The sequence below is a fragment of the Talpa occidentalis genome, unplaced genomic scaffold (assembly GCF_014898055.3).
Source record: "Talpa occidentalis isolate TD23 unplaced genomic scaffold, MPIMG_talOcc4v2.1, whole genome shotgun sequence".
Taxonomy (NCBI): Eukaryota; Metazoa; Chordata; class Mammalia; order Eulipotyphla; family Talpidae; genus Talpa; species Talpa occidentalis.
The window spans coordinates 88989971-89010214 of record NW_026555331.1 but is presented as its reverse complement, the minus strand read 5'-3'; the positions used below and the strand labels follow the sequence as shown (position 1 = coordinate 89010214).

The 20244-nt window shown below is 43.4% G+C and overlaps 1 protein-coding gene across 4 annotated transcripts in view; it reads left to right on the top strand.

The window, feature by feature from the left end:
• ICA1 (islet cell autoantigen 1) overlaps positions 1 to 20244 on the top strand; it is a 150183-nt gene that overhangs the window by 122873 nt on the left and 7066 nt on the right. For all 4 annotated transcript variants that reach the window (XM_054692388.1, XM_037508234.2, XM_054692389.1 and 1 more), the window contains exon 13: positions 13612 to 13881. In XM_054692388.1, the coding sequence (XP_054548363.1) occupies positions 13612 to 13881 (270 nt within the window). The remainder of the gene's footprint in view (positions 1 to 13611; positions 13882 to 20244) is intronic.

Here is a 20244-nt window from a genome sequence, read left to right as displayed (position 1 = left end):
GTACCACATCTTCTTGATCCAGTCATCTATTTTTGGGCATTTGGGTTGTTTCCAAAGCTTAGCTATTGTAAACAGTGCTGCTATAAACATAGGGGTGCAGGTGTTCTTTGGAATGGATGTTTCTGTGTCCTTTGGGTAAATACCTAGGAGTGGAATTGCTGGATCATATGGAAGCTCTATGTTTAGTAGGTCCAGAAATCTCCACACAGCTCTCCACAGTGGTTGGACCAGTTTGCACTCCCACCAACAGTGCAGAAGAGTTCCTTTTTCTCCACACCCTCGCCAACATTTGTTGTTGCTAGTTTTTTTAATATGTGCCATTCTCACTGGTGTAAGATGGTATCTCATGGTAGTTTTGATTTGCATTTCCCTGATGACAAGTGATGTTGAACATTTTTTCATATGCCTGTTGGCCATTTGCATTTCCTCTTCAGAGAAGTTTCTTTTTAGCTCTTCTGCCCATTTTTTGACTGGATTCTTTTCTTTGTTGTTGTTAAGTCTCATCAGCTCTTTGCAGATTTTTGTGATCAGTCCTTTATCATTAGTGTTGGGTGCAAAAATGTTCTCCCAGGTGGTGGGGTTTCTCTTTGTTTTTGTTATTGTCTCTTTTGCTGTGCAGAAGCTCTTTAATTTGATGTAGTCCCAGCTGTTTATCTTCGCCTTCACTATCACTGCTTTGGGTGATGTGTCTGTAAAGATGTCTTTGATGTGCAAATCCCGTAGTGTTTCGCCTATATTTCCTTCTATGTATTTTATGGTTTCAGGTCTTATGTCTAGTTCTTTAATCCATTTTGAGTTGATTTTTGTGTATGGTGTGAGGTAGTGGTCAAGCTTCATTCTTTTGCATGTAGCGACCCAGTTTTCCCAGCACCATTTATTGAACAAACTTTCTTTGCTCCAATGCATAGTCTTTGCTCCTTTGTCAAAGATTAGTTGACCATAAATCTGTGGGTTTATTTCTGGATTTTCTATTCGATTCCATTGGTCTGTATGTCTGTTCTTGTTCCAATACCATGCAGTTTTGATGATTATGGCTTTGTAGTATAGTTTGAAGTCTGGGAGTTTGATGCCTCCATTTCCTTTTTTTTTTTTTCAGTAGAGCTTTGGCTATTCGGGGTTTTTGGTGATTCCATATGAATTTCATCAATAATTGTTCTATTTCTTTGAAGAATGCCATTGAGATTTTGATTGGAATAGCACTGAATCTGTATATTGCTTTTGGTAGGATGGCCATTTTAATAATGTTTATTCTTCCAATCCATGAGCAGGGGATGTCTTTCCATTTCTTTGTGTCTTCTTCTATTTCTTTTAACAGTGTTTTATAGTTTTCTTTGTATAGGTCCTTTACCTCTTTTGTTAGATTTATTCCCAAATATTTGATTTTTTTTGTTTCGATAATAAAAGGGATGGTTTTTTTGATTTCTTCTTCTTCAGATTTATTGTTTGTGTATAGGAAGGCTACTGACTTTTGCGTGTTGATTTTGTATCCTGCCACTTTACTGAACTGATTGATGAGTTGAATTAGTTTTTCTGTGGACTTTTTGGGGTTCTCTATGTATATTATCATATCATCTGCAAATAGTGATAGTTTGACTTCTTCTTTACCTATTTGGATTCCTTGGATGTCTTTCTCTTGTCTTATTGCTCTGGCTAGGACTTCCAGTATTATATTGAAAAGCAGTGGTGAGAGTGGACATCCTTGTCTTGTTCCAGATCTTAATGGAATTGCTTTCAGCTTTTCACCATTGAGAATGATACTGGCTGTTGGCTTGTCATAGATGGCCTTTATGATGTTGAGGTATGTTCCTTGTATCCCAAGAATTTCAAGGGCTTTTATCATGAATGGGTGTTGCACTTTGTCGAAAGCTTTCTCAGCATCTATTGATATTATCATATGGTTTTATATTTCTTTTTGTTGATGTGTTGGATAACGTTGATTGATTTTCGGATGTTAAACCATCCTTGTGTCCCTGGAATGAATCCTACTTGGTCGTGGTGAATTATCTTATGGATGCATTGTTGGATTCTGATAGCTAAAATTTTATTGAGGATTTTTGCATCAGTGTTCATTAGGGAGATTGGCCTGTAGTTTTCCTTTTTTGTGTTGTCCTTGTTTGGTTTTGGTATTAGTGTAATGTTGGCTTCATAGAACGTGTTTGGTATTGTCCCTTCCTTCTCAATTTTTTGGAAGAGTTTGTGAAGGATAGGCACTAATTCGTCTCTGAATGTTTGGTAGAATTCATTTGTAAATCCATCAGGTCCCGGGCTTTTGTTTTTGGGGAGGTTTTTGATTACCATTTCAATTTCGCTGCTAGTAATTGGTCTGTTTAGGTGTTCTATTTCTTCTTTATCTAGCTTTGGGTGATTGTAGAGTTGTAGGAATTTGTCCATCTCCTCTAGATTGTTAAACTTGTTTCCATATAACTGTTCATAGTAGTTACTGATTATTCTTTTGATTTCTTCTGTGTCCGTTGTGATTTCTCCTCTTTCATTGATGATCCTGTTTATTTGTGCTTTCTCCCTTTTTTCCTTTGTGAGCCTGGCTAGGGGTTTGTCTATTTTATTTATTTTTTCAAAGAACCAGCTCTTGGTTTCATTGATCTTTTGGATTGTTTTTTTAGTTTCAATTTCATTTATTTCTGCTTTGGTTTTTATTATTTCTTTTCTTCTACTGGTTTTGGGGTTTTTTTGTTGTTCTTTTTCTAGATCTTTGAGCTTCGAGATTAGGTTGTTTCTTTGAGTTCTTTCTTGTTTTTGATGTGAGCTTCTATTGCTATATATTTTCCTCTTATTACTGCTTTTGCTGCATCCCATACATTTAGGATATTGGTGTCCTCCTTGTCATTCAATTCAAAGATTTTTTTAATTTCTTCTTTGATCTCCTCATTAGTCCAGTGGTCTTCCAGTAGTGTGGTTTTTAATCTCCATGAGGTAGGAAAGTTCCTTGCCTTCTTTTTATGGTTTATTTCTAGTTTGATGCCTTCATGGTCAGAAAAGATGGTTGATATGATTTCAATCTTGGTGTATCTGTTGATGTTTGTCTTGTGCCCCAGTATGTGATCGATCCTGGAGAATGTTCCGTGTGCGCTTGAGAAAAATGTGTACTCCGTTTTTTGGGGTTTAGTGTTCTATAGATGTCTGTTAAGCCCAATTGCTCTAGGTCCTTATTTAGAGCTTTGGTTTCTTTACTTATTTTTTGTCTTGTTGATCTATCCATTGTTGATAGTGGTGTGTTGAAGTCTCCCACTATGTATGTGTTTTCTCTGATGTCTGTTTTCAGAGAGGATAACAGTTGTCTGATATATTTTGGTGCTCCTTCGTTTGGTGAGTATATGTTAATGAGTGTTATTTCTTCTTGAAGTATTGTCCCCTTGATCATAATGTAGTGACCATTGGGGTCTCTTTTATCTTTTTGAGTTTGAAATCTGTTTTATCTGATATAAGTATAGCTGTTCCTGCTTTCTTTTTTGGTCCATTTGCTTGTAGGATTGTTTTCCATCCTTTAACTTTGAGCCTATTTTTATCTTTTGTAGCTAAATGTGTTTCCTGGAGACAGCAAAAGGTTGGGTTTTGTTTCTTAATCCAGGCTGCAACTCTGTGTCTCTTTTATTGAAGAGTTTAGTCCATTTACATTTAGAGTTAATATTGATATGTTAGCATCTATATTTGCCATTGTGTTTGTCTTTCCTTTGATTTTATTTATTTATTCTTTTAATGACTTTTTTTTTTTTTGGCCTTCTTTCATTGTTATTCGTCCCTCTGAGGTTCTGGCTTTAGGACTCCTTGTAGTATTTTTTGGAGTGGGGGTTTAGTTGCAATGAAATTCCGGAGTTTCTGTTTGTCTGGGAAGGTCCATATTCTTTCTTCAAAGAGAAAGGAGAGCTTTGCGGGATAGAGAATTCTTGGTTGGCATCTGTTTTCTTGGAGTCTGTTGACTATGTCCCTCCATTCTCTCCTTGCCCGTAGTGTTTCTTCGGAGAAGTCTGATGTCAGCCTGATTGGCTTTCCTTTGAATGTTATCTGTTTCTTCCCTCTTGCCAGCTTCATTATTTTTTCCTTGTCCTGGATTCTTGGGAGCTTTACTATTATGTGTCTTGCTGTATTTTTCCTTTCGTCGTGGAAGTTTGGTGTTCTTCTTGCTTCTTGTATATCAATTTTCAGCTCCTTCTTCACATTTGGGAAGTTCTCTTCAATTATCTCTTTGAATATTTTCTCTGTTCCTACATCTCTCTCCTCTCCTTCTGGGATTCCTATAACTCTTATATTTCCTTTCCTCATGGAGTCAGATAGTTCCCGAAGTCTTTCTTCGTTCTTTTTCCTTCGTACTTCTCTTTCCTTTTCTGTTTTGGTTCTTTTTATTTCTGTGTCTTCAAGATTACTTATTCGTTCTTCCATTTCGTCTATTCTGCTTTCATTGCTTTTCCCAGAATTCTTTAGTTCTTCCATTAATTCTTTGATCTCCTGCATTTCTTTTACTTCCCTCTTTAGGGACTCAATTTCATTCTTCTGACCATTGTTTTCCCTCTCTAGGGACTCAATTGCATTCTTCTGATCGTTGATTATTTTTCCCTTATCATTGTTTTCCTTTATGACCTCTGTCAGTTTTTTAATCACGGCAATTTTAATTTCTCTTTCTGGAAGGCTCAGAAGTTCTTCCAAGTTACTGTCGTTGCAATCTGGGGGCTGCTTTCCTTTTTGTGGTGTGCTTTTTCCCTGGGGAGTTGCTAGGTTGCGTGTGGTTCTTCTCCTCCCTACTGTCTGTTTTCTAATTTGCCGTATGCGTTGGGACACTGTGTAGTTGGGACTGGCCGGCATCTTGGGTGAGCTTCTCTGCTCTCCTCTGGTTCCTCCAGGAGTCATCTGTCAGTTTCAAGCAGTCTTTACTGGAGAAAGGTCCCTGTTCTAAAATGCCAATGTGGGGACACACTCCCCTGTGCGCCTGGTCTGCCCCGGCGGTGGGTTCCTGCTCCCCCTCTGGGCTTGGACTGCAGGCCAGAGGGGGTCTGGCGTGGGCGAACTTCCCCCGCTCACCTCTGGCTCCTGAGGAAGCCTTCTGCAGGTAGTCTTTACTGAAGAAATGTCCCTGTTCTAAGATGGTGATGTGGGACACACTCCCTGTGCGTCCGGACTCAGGCACACTCTTCTGCGCGCCTGGTCTGCCCCGGCTGTGGGTGCTTGCTCCCCCTGTGGGCTCAGACTACTGGTCGGAAGGGGCCCGGCGTGGGCTAACTCCCCAGCTGGCCACTGGCTCCTCTAGGCACCTCTGCTGGCTTCAAGTCACTAGGTGGCGCCAGAGATCTCTCCTGGAGCCCTTGGGGAGCTGATTTTCCACCCCGTGGGACAGGGAATAGAGCGGGAATGGTAGGGTAAGCCTCAACGGCTTTGGGGTGCTGTGTCTGCCTTGTGCCCCACCGTCGTGGGGAACCCACGCCCCTAGTTTCGTGCCCCGGGTGTCAGTTCCAAAGCCCTCAGTTCCAGGACTCAGGCTGTAGCCCAGTTCAGTGGCGCGGGAATGGCGCCTTTTGAATCCCGCTCCCGTGCCTGGGCGCCTGGGCCTGCTCACTCAGTGAGGGCCTCCGAGCGTCTCCCTGCAAGCCTAGGTCGCAGGCGCAGGGACCTGGGCAGCTGCAATCTGGGTCCGCGTTTGCTTTTCAACTGCACTGCTTTTCCGCGCGCGATCCCGATTCCCATCCGCACTTGGTTTTCCAGCGCGCCGCTGTTCCGCGCAATCCTGACCGCGATCCGCGCCTGTTTTTCCAGCGCGCCGCCTTTCTGTGCAAGCTTACCGGGCAGCCTGGGGCTGTGTGCTGGGGCTGGTCTCCTCCCCGGGGGCGGGGTCTCTCTTCAATGGGGCCCGGAGCCGTTCGCTCACCTCCGCGGCGGATCCTGCGGGGTTCTCCACAGCTCCCGTTCACGGGTGTGGTGGCTGAAATAGTTCCTTTCCACTCACAGTCCCGCTTGCTGCGTCGTTTGTTCTTGTTGGTCGTTTTAGTGTGTTGTTTTCCTCCTCTCTGCCGGTCGGAGAGTGCCGCCTCTGTGGGCGGGGGAGGGGAGCAGGGTTCTGCGCTTCCCTCCCTTCTGGTCCTCTTTTATGGCCACTTTCTTCTTCGGGCAGTTCGCTGGCGTCACCCGTTTATCTTCCGTGTCCCGGTTCTCACTGGGACCTGCCGCTTTTCCTCCCTATTAACTTTTTTTAAATGGGAGATCTTACAGCGTCTCCTCGCCGCCATGTTGCTCCGCCCCCCTGAGTTTATTAAAATGTTTTAAGTGAAAAGGAAACTGAGTGACATTTTGAGATCCTTAAGAGTGACTCTGAAATCACCTAGTGACCAGATATGACATTCCCGACCGCAGTTCATGAGCTAAAACATAGAAGTCTTTGTGTTCCTCAGGGTTAGGCCATACGAAGCAAAGTAGTCATGTGAAGCAGAGGAGAGTGAATGAATTCAGCTCATCAAAATCCATGAACTGGGCCTTTCCCAAAAGATTGCCTCTCTAGAACAAGATACACTTAACAATTTTTATATTTCAGTTGTCCATATTGCAATTAAAATGCTTGTCTTCTGCTATTTCCCTGGTTACCAATTCCAGACTTGTGATTCTAAATACTGGCCAAATATCAAAATAACTGAAAAGCTCATTTTGTAGTTCCATGGCTCTGGGTGAGGCCCTTAAGCCGGATGCAGTAAGACAGGTGGATTTCCCTGCACCATTTCTGCAGAAGCAGTCAGAACCCCTCCTGCAGTTTTCCATATGTAGCAGACTAGGGATGCAATCACTTACTTCCTCTCATGCAATGTGGCAAATATTAAGCTTGTTATCTTTTCTCATAAACTTCCCCTCTTTTTTGTCTCCCTCAAAGTCCTGGCTTTGGACCTTTCATAAAATAATAGTGTACTTTAAAGACAAATTCTGTTATTTTATGATCACCATGTAGTCAGAGTGCTCTGTATAGATTTATCAACAGATTTACCCCAGCCAAGTCTTCAAGTTTTTCAGTAAGAACAAAAGCTTTCAATAAAATGAAGAAGCAGGCTTGAGGATCATCAAAACCTACATTTGAGTGCTTACTCGGGGTCTAGCACTGTTGGGGGGTAATGAATTTTGGGGGGTCTTATTTGCTTTTTGTGTGTGATTTTTGATTTTTGTTTTCCCAGAGAGTGGGTAGGGGTGGTTCCCCATGCCCCATCTAGTATTATTATTATCTATGTCTTTTTTTCACCAGAGGGAAGTTTTCAGAAACAGTGTTCTGAAATCCCAAACAAGTACAGTTTATTACCAGAGCCTTTTATAATGATTCTCACCCGTATTTCCCCCTATATGCTCTCTTGGGTATGTGAGACTCGTGTTGGTGTTTGGGGTTTTTTGTCTATATTGCAAGTGTGTGGCCTTTATAATTAGTCATAAGGTTGAAAGTGGGGGACCAGGGAGAAAACCTGAGAAACGGAGTCTTCCTGTTTCACACACACATAAAGGTAACTCATGTGACATTTATCTGTTTGTCTTCCTGTGCTCCCATTTTTGGTGTATAAGTTATGTTTCCATCTTCTGTGTTAGTAATTTATGCTGAGGTCATGAAACTCAGCATGATTTCAAAAACGTTACCTGAGTGGGTTGTCAACAATTTCCCGTGATAGTCTTTTTTTTACCCATGTTCTGTCTGAATTTCAGAGCGCTTCCTCTCTATGTCAGTTTCACTTATTGAAAACTCATTGTTCACAATCAGTTAGAGCTCACTGGTTCAGGATCTGTTTTCCTGGGGAATGTTTTCCTAGGGACATAGGCGTCTTACTTTTGAAGGCTTGGGCAGCACAGGCAAACGTGATGAGTGGGTCTACCATCTCTGCCACGAGCTTTGCCGGACTGCGAAGGGAACCCTCTGACCATAGACACGCTCAACTTGAAAGAAGCTTAAGTACTAGTTCATGTATGAGATCCTTCATCAGTGAAGTGACAGCAGGGAGCTATACTGAGAAAACGCTGTGACCTGTGAGCCAGGGGTCCCCCGCGAATTTATCTGTAACTAATAAATTATGTGACCTTGGGCGGGTCCTTTCCTTACTCTCTTTGGGTGTCGCATTAGGAGAAAACAGCAGGTTCCCAGACAGGAAAGCTGATTTGCAAGATGGCAAGCAGAGAAGTTTTGCCAGTTTGCAGGTTTTGCTGAAGGCAGTGTTGAGGACTTGCTGAAAGGGCTGTAGAGGACAGGAACACCACTCTGAGACACAGGAAGCCATCGAAGGTTTTGAATAAGGCAGTAGTGATCCCGTGGTGGAACTGAGCACAGGCATACAGTAGGAAGGTGCCTTTCATGAATGCCAGTGGGCTTACACCTAGGCAAACTGTGAGTGCTCCTGAATCTGGAATTTGTCACCAGAGTTCAAGAAAGAACTTAGAATTGGAGATGGAGATTTGAGAATCTTCCCAAATGAGACAGGAACCATGCAAGGGAACATCTATAGAGATTAGGGAAGGGAGATCTGATGGTTTAGGAGTAAACCTTATTAGGGGCAACCAGAGTAGGAAGAGTCAGCAAGGAAAGTATTAGCAGGCAGGTAGGACATCAAGAAAGCTCCTCATGGGAATCCCAGGAGGTGACAGCATTGTCATTTAGGTCCGAGACAAAAGGGTTGGAATCAGCCATGAGAATCTCACTGGTAACCTTGAGAAGGCCAATTTGGCATAGGGTGGGGCCAGGAACTTGATTATGAGCAGCCAAAGAGAGGTGTTAAACTAGAGTGTGTGGCTTTGAGAGGAAAAAGGACTCTGCAGTAACTTGAAAGGGGGGTGTGGGGCAAAGAGGTGAGACAGCATTACCAAGTGAAGATTGGCTGCTGTTGGGATGTGCATATGTCATCTGCGGACAGGGCAAAGAAATGTGGAAGAATGGAAGACTACCACTGTTGGAGCTGAATGATGGCAGAAGAGCTGGCTCTGGAAAGGAGGCGCATAGAGAGCTGAGCTTAGAAAGGCAGAGGGAACGCATGAAGGGTCAGAGAGTTAAAGGCAGAGTGGTGAGAATTCAAGTACGTCATGTCTGTTGGCCTTTATTTTTGTAGTAATGTCTGTGGTTGGTTTATCTGATGTGAAAGCAAACTTGGAGACTTTGGGTGCCTGCAAGACATGAAAGGGGGCTCAGAGTAATATCTGTGGGTTTGGCACCTGAAAGCTTCACCACCTTTGTTAATCCTTTTAGGTAGAAGCAGGATGAGGTGACATAACCTAGGGGTAATACCTGCTCATCTACATGGGCAGAAATCCTGACTCCTGTGGTGGAGCTCTTCCCAGGAATTCTGGCAAAGGGCTTATCATCTCTCTCTCTCTCTCTCTCTCTCTCTCTCTCTCTCTCTCTCTCTCTCTCTCTCTGTGTGTGTGTGTGTGTGTGTGTGTGTGTGTCTCCCATTTTCTTGCAGTTGAGTTGAATTATTTCCAGAGAAAATGATAGCATGATTCTTAAGAACCAACTGACTAGTGCTATTTCTCAAGTCTTGACATGCCTGGTTACCGACCTAAACCTTTCCTTTTCTACTTGTAATTAAGTTTTTCTTACAAGTTATGTATAGTAATTTCAGGCATCTTAATTATCAGGGCAATAATTGGGAGGTTTCCCTGTTTTCTGGTTCAAGTCAGTGCCAGTTTCATTGCTTTCAGCTCAGTAATAAGTTCTCCTAAAAGAGAAACTGTTCACCGTGTAGGCCTGCTTTAATTGTTAAATAAACAGAACATTAATAGGTCAAATTCAGTGGAAGACATCAGACTGAACCTCTATTCAGAGCAGTATCATCCCTACCACAGGTCTTTTTCTCATTTCTGTCACTGAGTTTGTTAGCTCATAATATTCGTCATGAGTCTTTTGGTTGCAAGTGATAGAAATCCTTCTGTAGAGAGTATAGGCTTAACTTTTTTACAAAAGAAATAGAAAAGCATGAATTGAATCTTGGCCTGTGGAACTGGGGATGCACAGTGAAATGGATTGTTTCAGGCCAAGCTAGACCCAGGGGCTAGATCCTGATATCAGAATTCTCTTTCCAACTCTTCACACTGGTTCCCCTATTTCTTGGTTTTGTTATCATTGGAAACCTCAAACCTGCATCTTTAGAACTTGAAACCCCCAAAAAGGAGAGACCTTCCTCCTTTCACTTCCATATAACAAACTCAGGGAAGTCTGCAGCGTGTGCCTTCTCTGAGCAGTCACCATGGCTTGAGAAATGAAGGTCCGGACCACTAGATCCCTCAGGTGAGGGGTCATGAGAAGTGTTTCCCCAACAGGAAACCTGAAGAAGGGGAAAGAAGGGATGCTAAATTGACATAATCCAAAGAATTCCACTCTAAGTGCCATTGCACAAAACCTAAAGAGTAAAAACAAACCAAAATGAAAAAAGTGAAAAATAAAGCTGTCACAGGCTCTGGCTATTTTCAGAAGGCTCAATGTTCGTCATTTGTTGTTGCTCATGGTAGTCATGACCTTGCCTGGATTAACATCTAGATTAAAGCAATGCAGGCTCCCTCCGGTTGGACTTAGTAGAAGGCTGTGCAGTGATTTCAGAAGGAACACAGCTGATTCCCAAAGCTCTTTAAAATCATCTGTTCCTTCAGGGTCTACCCATACATTTGAGTGGCTTTGATAAAATGGGTTTGCTTCAGTAATCATCTGGTTTCAATCTGGTCAGAAAGGAAACCATCAGAAGAGGTTTGGGCATTTCAGTCCCAACTGAAAGTAGGAAGCACAGAGACTTGTGAAGTTAATATATGTAAAAAGGGTGATGCTGAGAGAGATAGAGAAGGAGGATACATAGAAGTGTGTTGATGACACACCCTGTTACAGACAAGGTTATTTCCTACACAGGGCTGGGCCGTCTAACCCTTCTTATCCTGCCTTCCCCTCACAGGCCTTGCAGTTCCAGAACTACCTCAATACTGTAGAACTGTCTCAGAAGGCTGCTTAATAAAATGCTTCCCCCATCTTCTCCCTATCACACCTACAGGCTATGTCTTGGTGAATATTTCTGTGATAACATAAACATACGAATGTTTAAATTAGAGCTGTCAGATCAAAGTGATAGTTGCCACTATTTTTAAACCACAGTGATATAAGTGACTGTACTCCTCTCTCCCTCCCTAATTTGTAGCTGGTCTGCTCAGCACATCAAAAATCCCCTTAGTCTGTAGATCTTTATAAAAAATGTGGTTTAAAATAGATCCAATAAAGGTGAGAGAGGTAAACTTTATTAAAAAAAAAAACCTTTTACTTATTACTACCTTTTATATATTTGAAGAAAATCTACTAGTCTCACTTGATAAGACAGTATCAGAACTGCAGTACAGTTCAGAGAAAATATGTCAGAATTACTCCTTTTACTGACTTTCAACAAAAATGTTTGCATTTTCCAAGTAGAAATTAGACAAGCCAACAAAGCCAGTTAATAAAACCATCAGTTCTTGGTTCTCAGAGTATGTAGACGACTCAACAAAAGGCCTGGTCACATGAATTCTGATCGTAGCCCCCAACCTACTTGTGCTCACTATTCACGAATTTGTCAGTGTTCAGATTGTAAGAATGAATCTCTTCTTTTCAAGTCTTCCTTTGGACAGGAAATGAGGTTTAAGTTATATTTCTTTCGGTTTTCTGAAATGGACAATTTTTTTATATATATTTTATTTTTATATTCCCCATACAATTGCAACCCCCTTATTTTGACCCCAATCCCTCTCCTCTGCGCCCCCCACCCCCCATAGAGTGTCTCTGGTTCATAGTTGTTTGTTGATTTTGATTTTTACTTTCTTATAGTTATTCTTTTTCCTGGTCCCTTATTTAGGTTTTCTAGATTCCTGCTATGAGTGAGACCATCCGGTATTTTTCTTTTTTCTTTCTGGCTTATTTCGCTGAGCATGATCCCTTCGAGCGCCATCCATGTTGCTGCAAGTTGCATGTGTTTATCTTTTTTGAATGCTAAGTAATATTCCATGGTGTATATGTACCACATCTTCTTGATCCAGTCATCTGTTTTGGGGCATTTGGGTTGTTTCCAAAGCTTAGCTATTGTAAACAGTGCTGCTATAAACATAGGGGTGCAGGTGCTCTTTGGAATTGATGTTTCTGTGTCCTTTGGGTAAATACCTAGGAGTGGAATTGCTGGATCATATGGAAGCTCTATGTTTAGTAGGTCCAGAAATCTCCACACAGCTCTCCATAGTGGTTGGACTAGTTTGCACTCCCACCAACAGTGCAGGAGAGTTCCTTTTTCTCCACATCCTCGCCAACATTTGTTGTTGCTAGTTTTTTTAATATGTGCCATTCTCACTGGTGTAAGATGATGTCTCATGGTAGTTTTGATTTGCATTTCCCTGATTACAAGTGATGTTGAACATTTTTTCATATGCCTGTTGGCCATTTGCATTTCCTCTTCAGAGAAGTTTCTTTTTAGGTCTTCTGCCCATTTTTTGACTGGATTATTTTCTTTGTTTTTGTTGAGTCTCATCAGCTCTTTGTAGATTTTTGTGATCAGTTGAAATGGACAATTTTAAATTACAACTTCATGTATGGAATAAAAGAGGTTCATATGGGTTAAGATCTTGCTGAAGTCACACATTAGGTAAGGGATTGTCCTGTCCCCCACCCCCAGCCCTGTGCTCATTCTAGCCCTTCTGGGCTCTCTCTCTGATCTAGTAGCTCATCCTTTGAAGACTCAGTGATTTGCCATTTTCCTGTATTTCTTTCACCTTTTCTTTGCTGCGACACAACTGTTGCATATCACAAGGCAAGGATGCCTTCCTTGGCCATTGTCAGGATTGCTGCCATCCTCTGCCCCCTCTCCCTGCATGGGCCAGTCAGGGCGGGGCGTGGGTTCTCTCCACACCCCCATCAGGACGCACGGGCAGGCTGCCACACAGTGTGCTGCCTGTGGGTTTAGGGTTGTGTGGGAAGGTTCAGGAAGCTACACTAGTAAGGAACAAAGATCTCCAATATACTTTTAGCCCTGGCTTTGTTTCATATCTGAGAGATATTTGGGTAAATTTGCTTTTATGTTAAGGAAAAACCAAAGCCCAGAGTTTTTGTGGCAGCCATTCAAATATATTTCCAGTGATGCTCAGAAACTGGACTTGCTTTGAAGGAAAGAGGATGAGGAAGAATAGGATGAGAAATTTAATTGAGATTTTTTTTTTAAGATTTATTTATTTATGCAAGAACTGGGGTACAGTCAGAGGCATGGGAGGATGAGAGAATTCACCAGAGACAGAGCAGGGAGCAGAACAGGAAAACGGCCCGAAGACACTGCTGAGGGGAGCAGCGGGCAAGATAGGAGAGGTCTTCCGCGCCATGTAGATTTCTCCCTGGCCAGCCGGGAATCAAACCAGTGCTGCAGAGGCTGCGGACAGCTTCACAGCATGACACTCAACCCACTGCACCTCCAGGGAAGCCCAATTCTGAGATTTTTAAGGGATGTTGTAATGGAATTAATTTCTACTTTGATGAACTTTTCCTGAAATCCAGCCATGCCTGGGGTGTCTAATCCCTAGGGATGTCTAACCCCATCCCTGTCCCCACTGCATTTATTTCCAGGGACTGATTCCCCTGGTAGTGATGTGTTTGTGTTCTGTTAAATCGATCAGCTTGCCTCGGCCCAATGGCAGGGACTCCGGACCCTGAAGGTGCTGACAAAGATGACCTGCTGCTGCTGAATGAAATCTTCAACGCTTCCTCCCTGGAAGAGGGCGAGTTCAGCAAAGAGTGGGCTGCTGTGTTTGGCGATGGTCGACTAAAGGAGGCGGCGCCCACCGGGTCCCCAGGAGAATCAGACCCCAAACCCCACATGGGCTCGGGATTCCTCCCTTCACAGCTTCTAGACCAAAATATGAAAGACTTACAGGCCTCGCTCCAAGGTATGTGCTATGGAAATTAAATTAAAATGGGGTTTTCTGTTGGTTCACCTCGTTGTTTTTTTTTAATCCCTAGGGTTGTTTTTTTTTTTTTTAATGTAAGAGAATGTCTTTATTCTTTTATTTATTTATTTATTTATTTATTATTTTTTAATTTTATATATTTTTTGCATCATTTTTCATTTTTGCACAATGTATACACTTTCATTTTGGTTATAGTCCCCATTTCTTCCTTGTATTTTCAGTATTCTGTTATTTTAAGACCTTTCTTGTTGTTTTCCTTTGTATTTTACTTTTAGATATGATTTTTTTAATATTTTATTTTATATAATTCTTATATCATTTTTCATTTTGCACAATGTATGCATTTTCATTTTGGTTATATTCCCCATTCAATTGCACCCCCCTTTTTTTGACCCTAATCCTTCCTCTCCCCACCACCCTACACTCCCCCATCTCAGAATCACATTTCAGCTTTAAGGTCTGTTGCTGTTTATTTAAACTCTATTCCTTCACATAATTTTCTCCCCTTGTGAGTATTTCCTATGAATGGAAGATTAGAGGCTCTGTCTTTCTTGGTAGACCCTTCATGATACACAGGAGAAGGTCAGGTTGCCTTCACAGTCGTGGCCCTGTTGGCCTGGCTTGCCCAGCTCTGCTCTGCCCTGGCTGTTTCCTTCTATATGCTCACACTGCGAAGTTCTCTAGGGCCCCATAAACGTGCCCCCTTTCTTTGTTCTGGGATTCGTAACTCTTCTCCCACCAAGTTGCTCTTACCTCCTCCCCAGCCTGACCCACCCTATCCTGCTCCCCTCGCACTGCTGCTCCTGTTCTGCCTAAAACCCGTGACCCAACAGTCATGGCAGAAGTAGTTTCACCATGATCTTCAGCGGTCATTGAAATGTGTAGGATGTAGGGTGCTGAGCTCGTCAGCTTGGTTGGGAATCTCTGGTATAGGGAGCCCATCGGTGAGCATGCAGAAACCAAAACTCAGGTGAAAGTTAAAGTCTGAGTGTCTGAACAAACAGACATCAGGAAGGAAGCCGTGTTCCAGTATGTCAACACTCTTCCGCCTCTCAGGTTGCTTTAATTGTAAGACAGGTATCACTACTAAGAAATTCTCAAATTATTTTGTTTTTGCTATGAATTTAGTCTATCTTCTTAATAAACAACATGTTTATCTGGCACATAAAGCTGAGAACAAACGGCTGAGCTGCAGTGGTTAAGTAATTATGGGCTATTAAAACCTCGGGTCTTTGGAGATGAGATCATGGACTCGGCAAGAGCTGGTGGGCAAGACAGAAAAAAGTCTTCCCTGTTGTCTTTTGGTTTGGGTTTTTTTTTTTTTTCTATGAAATAAGTGATTTCCTCTTATCTGCTTTTTCAAGTCCTGTTTTGTAGTCATCTCATTTACTTTTATAGTGGAGTTAGAGTTAGGAGCGATAAACGAAATCCAAAAATACTTCTGTGCCCTGAGTTTCACCCCTGGGTTTCACCATCTCTTTTGCTGGAGCTCCAGATGAGCGATGCTGCCAATGACTTGAGTTTCACCCCACCCACCTGCAGTGGAGGTGCTAACAAGCGTGGGAGAGCTGGGGCCGAACCAGGAGCCACAACGCAGATCTCAGGGCTGCTGGACATCCTGCAGCAGAGCTGCAGCATGCACCCTGCCGAGCCCCAGCTTTGGAGACACAGGGCCTCTTGCTGCTGCCAAGGAATCTTGGTGGCGTTGCTGCCACTTAGTTGGGCTGATTGGGTGTCATTTGCTCACACACTGACAGCCCGGAAGTCAGAGCTCGTCGTAAGCAGGCAGAGTGAGAAGGTTGAGACCAGTGTTCACTAGGCCAGGAGCTAGGGCCGAGAGTTGTGCCAAGAACATGACCACCAAGTTTGTACTTCAAGTCCTTGGAAAAGGCACAAAACCAAAGCAGGAGATGTTCTAACAGCAAGAGAGACATGTGTGCCCATACTAGTGCTTGGAAATTAAAAAAGGCACTACAAAAGGAGGCCATTTGTTTCTCAGGCAAACAAAGTCCTGCTGGTGATGGCCACCATCCTAGCACTCTAGCAAGTTTCGTGTTCATTCAACAAATATTTATTGGGTGGTTCTGGATGCCACACACTGGAGATTCATCTGAGAACAAAACAGACAAGACTTCTGCCTTTCTGAAACTCACATTCTAATGGAGAGGAGATGCTGAACAAAAATATAACAAAGAAGCAAATCACAAGGTTGGTTAAAAGTCATCCATGTCACAGAAAAAAGGAAAAAGCATGGACAGAGAATGTGGAAGGGACGCAGGGTATGCCAGGCTGCAGAAGAAGACAGAATCATACTGAGAAAATAAGACTAGAGCAAAGACTTGCAGGAGATAAGAAAATGAGCCACATGGAGATTTGGACGGGGGAACCTCTGTGCTGATGCCGAAAGTGGGGGTTTGCATGGAGCAGTGGAGAGTCTGCGGGGAAAGCATTGTAGTTAGAGTCTACTGAGTGAGGGGGAGAGGCCTCATAGACATTGGAAGAAATTGAGCCTTTTTTCCGCCAATGAGAAATGAGGAACCATCAGAGCATCTGAGAACAAGAGTGGTCATGATCTGATTTACTATTTAAAAACATCATTCAGGCTGCTGAAAGTATCCTTTCCTCTACTGGGAAAATCAATATTAGAGAAATTATTTTGTAATCTCTGAGTTATCCTTCTTCCCTTGAATACCAAAAGCTACAGATTGAATATCTATGGAATTGAAAATAACAGGAAAGAAGTCAAACCTTAGTGTTTACAAGAAGGAACAGCCCATTCAGCTTCTACCACACCTACACATTCCTAGCAAGCACACCACCCCTGCTGCTGCCCCCTGATTCAGGGAACCCCCAGAACATACATGAGACAAATAAAGGGCTGCTGCCTGCTTCTATAATGGATCATTTTACCCAAACAAACACATTCTGTGCCTTTGTCCTCACCTCCCTCTAGAAGACGAGGAGATGAATATTGGCAGTAGATGTTTTTCCTACTTCCTTCCTGGTCCAGAAGAGTCCATCTCTATCTACATGAATTGCAAAAGCATCTAAATAACTTCAACTTTTGTCACCTTGAAATTGTGCCCCTGATTAATCAGACCATCTCAAAAACTAAATTAGTAAACCACGTCAGTAAGTAGTGAACTAAATATGGAGTGGAAAGGCTGCGTGGTATTTGGCTTAGTCACACCCATAGTTGCAGAGCGCTGAGAGCCCAGGTTCTACTCTTCTAGTCTACAAACTCCCTTCTCATCTTCTAACACTCCCCTGAGCCTATGACTCCTGTCTATTAAGTCGGCAGTTGGACTCACCACCAAGTCCTCCCAGCTTTCCACATGCCATTTTGTCCCCAAGTTAACCCCCACTTCAGAGATGCTGAGATCTAAAATTGTGCCATCCTGTGAAGGTGCCATTTGTCACTGGAAAAGCTGCAGTAACCATGCTTAACATGGCGCATGCTATGTGCCCTGCACTTCCCAGGCAGGGAGTGTTATCATTTCCATTTTTCAGCCCAGGAAACAAAGGGACAGAGTGGCTAAGTGATCTGACCAACATTGGGGAGGAGGCAGGATTTTGAGCCCAAAGCATCTGACTCATAATCTGTGCCTTTAACCCTTGTGTTCTGTTGCCTCTTGGTGCCATGTTTTGTTTTTTGGGGTTTTTTTAAAGATTTATTTATTTTTATACAAGAACTGGGGTACAGCCCAGATGCACAGGAGGGTAAGAAGATTCACCAGAGACAGACCGGGGAACAGAACAGGCAGACTGATGAAGTACATTGCTGAGGCGAGCAGTGGGCAAGACAGGAGAGGTCTGCTTTGCCATGTGGGATTCTGGCCGGCCGGCTGGGATCAAACACGTGCTGCAGAGGCTACGGACAGCTTCACAGTGCAGCGCTCAACCGCCTGCGCCACCAGGGAGGCCCTGGTGCCGTGTTTTTGATGGCAAAGGTCTTTTCAGGCCTCTCCTTGGGTGATCCAGGAGGAGCAGGACTTGGAGTGATGAGCTGACCCTGGACATTCTGGGTTCACACCAGGATAGGCATACCGGGTGCTCCTGAAGGAAGAATGTGTGTGTGGAGAGACAAAACCATGTTCACCACAAAAATTGGATGAATGTTCCAGAACAGAACATTGACACGGAAGCTCTCTACAAAATCCTTACCTGTGCTGGCATCATCCGCGGGTTACCAGAGTGCACACCTGTCTAGTCTCACTGCTCCCACTCTCCACGCAGGGCCTGCTGGGGCTATGTCCTCAGGGTCAGGATGTCAAGAGGACTGAGGAAGAGTGCTCCAGGTGTAGCCTCAGTGACCTCTGTGCCCTTCCATGCATGGCACATTCCGCTCTGCTCCTTCTTTCTCCTCTGTCTTTTCTGTCTTCGCTCCTCTTCATCTGCCAGTTCTCCTCTGACCTCCTCCCTCTCTTTATTGGCTTCTCATTCTCTTCTTCAGTACTCTTGGGTGATGGAAAGGAAAAGGGATTTAGTAAGGGAACAATTACATCTTCCTTCCCCTCCTACTTCAAACTCTCAGAGAGCAAAATAAAGGATCTTACATGTAGGATCAAGTTGTGCTGAAAATTTGAAGTAGTTAATTTTAGCTGGGATTTCTAAGAGTTTCAGAAGTTACCAGCATGATAGGGGCTGGAGTTTCCTGTGTCATACAGTGATGAGAAAATTGTACCTTCCTGAGGCCTCTTAAAGTAAGTAGGAAGAGAGCCAGCCAGAGAAGCTGCCGGAGGTAGAAACTAGGCAAGGCTGACGGGGCTCATATTTGACATTCTTTTACTCCCCCAGTAGTGTCCAAAATTTAATTAAGGAATGGATATTAATACTGAAGAGATTACAATCTGCTCACTGTAAATGCACCAGGGCATCTTTAAGTTAGGATTCTGCAAGCCAGAGTCAGGAGTCTTGTTCTAGATTCTCAGAAGCATGCAGCCCCATGTTCCTTCTGGATCATCTTTTATTTCACCCATTCCAAGATGCTCTTGGGTGGCTTCCACTTAAAGCAAATGTAATATGAAGCTTTAGGTTCTCTCAAATTCACCTTTGCTCCACCAGAAACTACCTCTTGTCATTCCTAGCTTAGCCTGGCTCCAGGTAACTGCTCTTTCCTGGACTCAAATAGAATAATAAGTACACTGTAGTGTGTATTTAAAGATAATTGGAACACAGAGCGGAGACCTCAGCATGAAATGATGGAATTACTTGTTTCATCTAAGAAGCAGCTCACTCAGAGCCTACTGAAGAGCATCTTTGGGTCTGAAATAGCTGCAGGGTTTAAGTGCCTCCATTAGTCCCTAGGAGCCACTACTCCACCCTCACTTTACAGATGGGGAAACCAAGGAATCTCAGAAAGGTGTATGACTTGCCACGTTGTTGAGGCTTAGCCAGCACTTCAACAAAGTTTGAATTTCCCAGCTTGTCTCACAAAGTCCTTTAGGACCCTAATGTCGTCACTGCCCACCCTCCCACACCCTCACAGAGCATGACTTAATGACATTGTTCTTCCAGAGACCATGTATTATGTCAGTAAGCTGGACTCCTGCCATGTCTAACTTGAGCAAGCCCAGTTTGCCACACCACTGGGCCTTGGCATGTGCTCTCCCCTCCCTGAAGACCATGCCACCCACCCATGCACCCATAATGCTTGCTGGAGCTGGCTAACTTCTTGCCCTCCAGATTCTCACTTCAGTGTCCTTTTATCCAGGGAAGCTTCCTTGACTCTCCCTCCCACTAGCCATCAGTGTTAGGTGTTTCTACTCTCCATTCCCTTTCTACCCTCAATCTTTCCTCTTAGCTCACCTGATTGTAAAATTGATTTAAATATCCTTCCTATTGCTTTAGGTTGTCATGGGTAGGGTCCATACATATGTTGCTCACCATCATATTTTCTGTGCCTGGAATACATTGATTGTTTAAAAAAAAAAAGAAGTGCTGGATGGATGGATGGGTGGATGGCAGACAAAAGAGGGAGAAAGCAACTGACAGTGAATCACTAGATTGAAAGAAAACAATCCTAAGACATACCCTAAGATGTACCCATTTGGGTGACATGCACCAAGGTCGGCCCTCGTGTGTGCTGTGCAATACAAAACTTCAGATTCAGCTTAGATTTATGGAGAACCTACACTCTAGTTGCCACATGATGTGCTTTCACTTCCAAGAGCCCATGTTACCCATGCAGCAAGCCAGTGAGGCAGGAATTTTTAATCCACTTTGTAGGTATGGAAACCTGGGGCTCAGGTAGTGTAGAGGAGATGGCAGGACTGTGGCTAGGGCCACCCGCCTTTCCTTCACAGCCAGCCTGACCCCAGAGCTCCCCAGCTTGAGAGCATC